The sequence below is a fragment of the Athene cunicularia genome, assembly GCF_003259725.1.
Source record: "Athene cunicularia isolate RWA chromosome 2 unlocalized genomic scaffold, athCun1 chr2_part1, whole genome shotgun sequence".
Taxonomy (NCBI): Eukaryota; Metazoa; Chordata; class Aves; order Strigiformes; family Strigidae; genus Athene; species Athene cunicularia.
In genome coordinates this window covers 3568963-3576014 of record NW_020799095.1, presented here as the reverse complement: position 1 = coordinate 3576014, position 7052 = coordinate 3568963, and the positions used below count along the sequence as shown (strand labels likewise).

General features: G+C 58.4%; 2 protein-coding genes across 2 annotated transcripts in view; both read left to right on the top strand.

Annotated features, from left to right (window-relative positions):
- Positions 1-4827, top strand: part of LOC113476815 (E3 ubiquitin-protein ligase TRIM7-like) — a 5086-nt gene extending 259 nt beyond the window's left edge. The window contains exons 2-7 of the mRNA XM_026842768.1: positions 794-880; positions 1184-1414; positions 2264-2286; positions 2569-2684; positions 3014-3046; positions 4135-4827. Coding sequence (XP_026698569.1) covers positions 794-880; positions 1184-1414; positions 2264-2286; positions 2569-2684; positions 3014-3046; positions 4135-4646 — 1002 coding nt within the window. The 3' untranslated portion in view covers positions 4647-4827. The remainder of the gene's footprint in view (positions 1-793; positions 881-1183; positions 1415-2263; positions 2287-2568; positions 2685-3013; positions 3047-4134) is intronic.
- Positions 4828-6792: 1965 nt separating this feature from the next.
- Positions 6793-7052, top strand: part of CDC25A (cell division cycle 25A) — an 11523-nt gene continuing 11263 nt past the window's right edge. Inside the window, exon 1 of the mRNA XM_026842760.1 lies at positions 6793-6949. Coding sequence (XP_026698561.1) covers positions 6798-6949 — 152 coding nt within the window. The 5' untranslated portion in view covers positions 6793-6797. The remainder of the gene's footprint in view (positions 6950-7052) is intronic.

Genomic DNA, 7052 nt, shown 5'->3' with positions numbered 1-7052 from the left:
GGTCAGGGTCCCCTCTGGGTGCGGGTTTGGGGTCCCCTCGGGGTACGGGTCAGGGTTCCCTCTGGGTACGGGTTTGGGGTGCCCACCTGGCCGTGGTTTGTGGTCCCCTCTGGGTACAGGTTAGGGTCCCCACCTGGCCGTGGTTTGGGGTCCCCTCTCCCCCCCACCCTGCCAGGGCTGCCAGTTCTCCCACAGCTCCCACGGCCTGTTGCCTGCCCCCAGGAGTGCGGGTCCCTCTCGCCGTTCACCCCTCTGAGGCCCCTCCGGGTCCCCAGTGCCCAGCTGTCCCCAGCCAGGCCACAGCAACAAGGGGACATGGTCTCTCCCCCAACCTGGGATGTGGGTTGGGGTCCCCCACACCAGCAACTTGCTCTGCCACAGTTGTTTTTTTTTTAACACTCCAGCAAATTCACAGAGCATGTCTGAGACACACTGTCACTGCAAACCTCTGCCCACAAATCCCACTTCCAACACTAAAAGTTGTTTTTCCTAATTAGAAAAGAAAAAAAAGAAAAACAAACCAACAAACCAAACCCAAAACCCACAAACTTCAGGGTTTCCACATGAAGCTATTCCAGAAATGTTTCTGCCCAGCCCAGCTGCGAGTGGGGATCTCCCTGCCTGTCTGGAAGAGGGGAGGTGGGTGGGGGCTTGGAGCTTTTCCCCTTCCCCCAGAGTAGTATTGTCCCCACGAAGGACCATTTGGTGACACCGTCTCACTCCTGCAAATGTAATCCCAAAATCACCCAATATGCTTAATATGCTTTTTTTTTTTTTTTTTTTTTTTCCCCAGGAGACACTCCAGGACAACCTGGATTTTCTACAGAAAGAGAGAGAAGACTTTAAGCCCGAAGGAGAGAAGCAAAGCGATGCCCTGCTGGTGTGTTTCTCTCCATGCACACACCATGCTCCCTGCGCTCACCCACCTATCTTCGTGGGCACGTCCCACCTTTCCCTCTCCCTGTATATATTTATCTCCTTTTCTGACACTCTTTTCTCTCGCCCTGTCCATCCATCCCATATATCCCTCTATCCATCCTGCTCTCATTCAGACTCTGCTGTTGCCTTGGCTCCATCTCCCCTCTACACTTTTCCAGCTTTTCCAAAAACTCTCCTTTTCCCCGTGCCCCGGTACCCCCCTCCCACAGCCAGAGGAGGGGACAGCTCAGGGCTCTCTCTGCAGGGGAAGGTGGCCTCGGAGCGGCAGAGGCTGCGCGACACCTTCGAGCAGCTGCAGCGGTTCCTGCAGGAGCAGGAGGGTGTCCTGCTCACCCAGCTCGACCAGGCACATCGGGAGCTCACCGAGGAGCAACGCCGGTATGTCTCCAGCATTTTAGAGAGGACATCACTGCTGGACACACTGATTGTGGAGATAGAGAAGAAACGTGACCAGCCCGTGGTTGAATTTCTTATGGTGAGGCTGCGTCACCCACCTGGGTGCTGTGACACCCCCAGACATACCCCCCAGAGCCTGTGTGCTGGTGGCCAGGCTGGGACAGCGTGGGGCATGCTGGGGCTGGTGGGAGTGTGGGCCCGTGGTGTGAGTTGAACACCACGGTGTGAGGCCGCCCCTCGATGAGTGGGTTCAGTTTTGGGCCCCTCACCCCAAAAAGGCCATTGAATGACTCGAGCGTGTCCAGAGAAGGGCAACGGAGCTGGTGCAGGGTCTGGAGCACAGGTCTGCTGGGGAGCGGCTGGGGGAACTGGGGGGGTTCAGTCTGGAGAAGAGGAGGCTGAGGGGAGACCTCCTGGCCCTCTGCAACTCCCTGACAGGAGGGTGCAGAGAGGGGGGATGAGTCTCTTGAGCCAAGGACCCAGCGCCAGGCCCAGAGGGAATGGCCTCAAGCTGCGCCAGGGCAGGGTCAGGCTGGCTCTGAGGAAGGATTTCTTTGCAGAAGGGGCTGTTGGGTGTTGGAATGGGCTGCCCAGGGCAGGAGGGGAGTCCCCATCCCTGGAGGGGTTGAGGAGTCGGGTTGACCCAGCGCTGAGGGATCTGGTGAAGTTGGGAACAGTCAGGGGGAGGTTAACAGCTGGACTGGATGATCTACAAGGGCTTTTCCAATCGAGGTGATTCTGTGATTCTAAGGGAAAGCCAGGATTTGGGAGAGCAAGTCACCAGAGAGCCCTGGGACAGCAGTGTGACCCCCCCGCCCAGTCCCCATCACCCTGCTTTGTGCAGCAGGGGGGCAACTAACTCGCTGCCGTGGGGTCCATGGTCCTTCTCGGCAGGGCCAAAGCTGACTTGGTGTTTTCTCTCTTTCAGGATGTTGACAAAACCCTGAGCAGGTATGAAATGGGCTCAGCACCACTCTACTCCTATGTTGCTCTTTTGGGTAGAGGTTTGGAAACTGCAGACGGGTGGCTTTGCCCTGCTGAGTCTTTGGGATTTAATGTGATGTTATCTGGAACGTTGCAGCCCTGTTAGAGACGGGTTTCCTATGCCTGTAGCTGGAACACAGCTCCCCTGAGTTCTGCTGCTGCAGGGGATTTTCCCCCGTTTCCCTCCTGGTGCTGGGTGCTGGCGGACTGCTGGGGTCAGAGCTTTTCTCCATGGTGTTTACCCCTCAGCTGTGAGGCGGCGAAGGCCCCGATCCCAGAGCCTGTTTCCCTGGAGCTGCAGAGGACCCTTGAGAGCTTCTCTGAGATGAGCCAGCTGGTTGTGGACACAGTGGCCAAATTCAAAGGTGAAGCAAAGAAGCGGCAAGTGATGCCTGGCTGTGTCTGGGCTCCAGGTGGGCGTGCTGCTGCCCCAGGGCACCAGACACTGCTGCTGTCTTTGTACTGTGCTTCCCCTGGGCTCAGCTGCAGTGGGAGATCCTCACTGCCTGCTACCTCTCCCCCGGGGTTTGGGAGCAAAACACACCTGCTCCTGACAGGACCTGTCTCTGAGATGGGCTTTGCTGGAGCCTGGGGCTGTGGGAGCTGGGGACCGAGCTCTGGATCTGGCTTGCAGTGCTGATGGGGAGCACTAGAGATGCCACGAGACTCATGCATCTTCCTTTCCTTCCTCTAGTGGACCTGCTGAGCAAAATTGACAGAGAAAGGGGTGAGTTTCTGGAGCTGATGGGCACAAATGAGGGTGAAAAGCTTTCCAGAATGAGTTTCCTTATGTTCCTGCACAGAGATGGGCTCAAGCCACAACATCTAAATCCAGGGTCTGTCTAAATCCATGTCCCTTTCTTTTGACTAGGCCTGTTATAAAAATTCAGCTTCGTCCCTGTGCCAGGCAGCATCCAGCAACGTTGTCCTCTAACACCAAACGGGGGCTGGGACAGCACGAAGCCCTCAGCTTCCCTGTCTCTGGAGACTATTCTTATGCCGCGATGTGTAACGCTGTGCCTAGTTAAGCAGAGGGGCTGTAGGCATTTTGAGCTGGCTTTTAGGCACAGATCAGAAAGGCTTTTGCAGATGCTCGGGGTCTGGGTGGTCCTGACACCATCACAGGCGCTGTTTGTGCTAGGGCTGGTCTCTGCCCTCTCAGTTTTTAGGATGAGGGACCTGATGTGCCTCAGTTTCCCCCACGCTATGGTTCCCACCGTGAGCTGGGGCCCCAGAGGTTTAGCAGAGGGCCTGGGGGTGGTGGCACTGCACAGTGACACTGCTGTGGCCTTGTGGGATGGCCGCGGGATGGCAGCAGAACATCCCACATGAACGGGCGGCTCCGGCACCGCGGCGAGGTTGCCTGATCACTTGGCAGAGCAGGGTTAGGAGCTGGTTTTCCCTTTGGTGAGCTTGTCCCTGGAGCAGGGCCCAGCCTGGCACCACTGCTGTCTTCCTCACATCCACAGGGATGCACTGCTCCTCCGCACCCAGCCTGGCTGCAGCCCTATCATGCTTAGACCCAGCAATATCCAGCACAGGATTAGCAAAGCAGGTTTAGCAAAGTCTGTAGTGTCTGTGAGGACGCTGCTCGGCTTCAATCCTACTTCAGGGAGCATTGCTTTGCCCCTGGGGGCTGGTGTAGAGGGCAGGGAGTCTCCCATGCCACCCGAGGGGGCTGTGGGCATGCATTTGCAGGGCACGAGTGCCCATGTTGCTCACAGGACATGTCCCAGCCCCGTGGTAGAAGAGGGAGAGGTGCTGGTCCACTCCTTGGCAGGCCATGGCCTGATTTTTCTCTCTGTCGTGCATTAGTGAATGTGACACTGGACCCCGAGACGGCCAGCTCGGACCTGACGCTCTCAAAGGACTGTAAAACTGTGCGGCTGGGAGATGGACAGCAAAACCTCTGCGACACCCCTAAGAGATTCACAGGCAGCCCCAGCATCCTGGGCTGCCCAGGGTTCACGGGTGGGAGGCACTACTGGGAGCTGGAGGTAGGGGACGGGGACAGCTGGGCTGTGGGGGTGGCCGTGGAGTCTGTGCGGAGGAAGGACTCGCTCAGCATGGCCCTGGGGAAGATCTGGGCCCTGCGGCTGGACTGGAACCACCAGTACACGGCGCTCCACATGCACCCCACTCTGCTGGAACTGAAGGAAGAGCCTCGGAGAATCAGGGTCCACCTGGACTATGAAGCAGGCCAAGTGACCTTCTACAATGCAGAGAACATGACACAGATCTTGCAGTTCAAGGCCTCCTTCACCGAGAAGGTCTTCCCATACTTTTGGCTCTGGTCACAAGAAACATATATTCAGCTGTGTGACTGAGGGGCTCCGGATGCCTCCCAGTGCCCTGCCCATGCCCTTGGCCAGCTGAGCAGGTGTGGGAATGGTGCAGTATCACATTGCAAACTCGCTGCAGCTGTGCCTGGGCTTGATCCCCTCTGCGTGTTGGTGCATCTCTTCCTGCCAAGTCCTTTGGAGCATTAAAGATGTGTTGTCCTGCTTGGGGGTGTCTCCATGCTGGTATCTTGGCCTGGCCAGGTGTCTCTGCAGAGCCTCCCTACCCTCGAGCAGATCAACACTCCCACCCAGCTGGGTGTCATCTGCAAACTGAGTGAGGGGGCACTTGATCCCTTATCTAGATCATTGATAAAGATGTTAAAACAGGAGTGGCCCCAACACTGAGCCCTGGGGGATACCACTCCTGACTGGATTTAACTCCCTTCACCTCAACTCTTTGAGCCAGGCCATCCATCCAGTTTTTTAACCCAGCAAAGCGTGTGCCCATCCAAGCCATGAGCAGCCACTTTTGCCAGGAGAATGCTTTGGGAAACGGTGTCAAAGGCCTTACTAAATTCAAGGTAAACAACACCCACAGCCTTTCCCTTATCAGTAAGCAGGTCACTGACTCAGTGTGGCCTGTGTGGGCAGGGTTGGGGTGCAGCCACCCCACACCTAGGAACTCAGGGTGGAGCCAGAGAGCTGCTAATAGTGGGGTTAACTGCTCAGGTCAAACTGTAACAGCTGTTGCTTGAAAGGAAAATGTTCAGGGAGGTGACAGGGCTGACTGGAGAGCTGGAGTGAGGTCACAACCCGAGCCTGGAGATGGGGGTGTGATGGGGATCTGTGAGGGCCTGGGTGGTCAGAAAGGGAGCAGATACCACGGTGTCTAATTCAGGAATCGGGAGCATTGTGTGGATCTGGTGGGTGGCAGGGCCCAGGCAGAGGGACAGGGGTTGTGTCCTGGAGGTGTGGGATCCTCTGACAAGACATTTATGGCGCTGTGTCAGGCTGAAAACAGCGGACCTGACGTGATCAGCCCTGCAGCTGGAGACAGCAGCCTCTGAAATGCCCACAGGGAGATCCAGCAGAGCACATCTGCCAGAGACTCGGCTCAACAGCAGGGATCTGCAAAACCTCTGTGTGAGGGGAAGACGCGACCTGCTGAAGCCATACTGCACGGCCTGAGCGCTTCACTGTGTCACCTTTTTTCTCCATCTGTAAAATGGTACCGTGCGTTTTGGAGCTGGGACTGCTCCCCCTGCACCTGCAGTGTCCACAGCCAGACAGGCCCGAGTCCTCTCCTTTCCACGGCATGGCCGCTGCCGCCTCCATCCTGCTCTGCAGCTGTGGGCAGGGCAGGGAAAAGACAAGGCAGGACAATGGATCCTCTCCTCTGACAAGCTGGGCATGCGTCCATTTTTAAGGCAAACAGCAGCTCCTGGGTAAATATCAGAGTCTGCAGAAGGCAGAGGACAGGAGCAAGGTCTGTCGAGGTTCTCTGGAGCGGCCCAACCGCGCCCACTGTCTGTGCTGGCACATCCAAGTCTCTCCGGTCCCACACCAGCCTCACAAGTGCCGTCACTCCACAGACCCCATCTCGGTGCCACAGGGGCGTACGCCGCGTCCGGTCGCTCCCCAAAGCGGCCGCCGCTCGCCCCGTGAGGCCCCTCATTTGCTGTTTGAAGGAGAAACCCCGCGGGAAGGCTTCCTCGGCTCGCCCAGGCCCAGCCGCCCGCTGAGTTCGTGCTCTTTTCCCCTCGCCGTTTCTCCTCAAACCCAGGGCAGTATGGCGGCCAAGCGGGCGCCTCACTGAGGCAGAGGACTACATTTCCCGGCAGGCAGCAGGGCCCCGCGCGTTGCCCTCCGCGGCGGTGCCTGCCGGGAAATGTAGTCCTTCCACCGCACGCATGCGTAGTCCGCGCGGCGCTCTCTCGGCCGGCTTTTCGATTGGGCGGGAACGACGTCAAGCAACAGCAGGGGGCGGGACGCGGGGCGCCCGCCGCCGTTCCTTATTGGCCAGCGCGCGCGCGGTGGGCGTTAAGGTTTAAGTAAAAACACCCTCCCCTTTTAAGCAACGCGCGGTTGTGATTGGCCGGGGGGAGTTTGGCGCGAGCTTCGGAGCGGGCGACGGGTAGCGGCTGGGGTCATAACGTTGCGGACTGCGCTGACAGCGACTCGGGAGGGCTCGGCTCCATGGATCGTGCACCCAGCGGTTCCTATCGCCGCCGCCTCCTGCTTTTCTCCCCGGTCTCTCCCGCTTCACCCGCCGTGGTTAAGTCTCTTTTTCCCGCCGATCTGTCGCCGGTCTCCGACCTCCGCTTCACTATGGAGCAGCTGGGACATGGGTGAGTCAAAGCGGGGAGGGGGCGGCGGGATTTCTGCTTAGCGGGGCGCCCCCACACACCCCGTCCCCCTCTGCCTTGCGTCCCCCTCTGCCTTGCGTCCCCC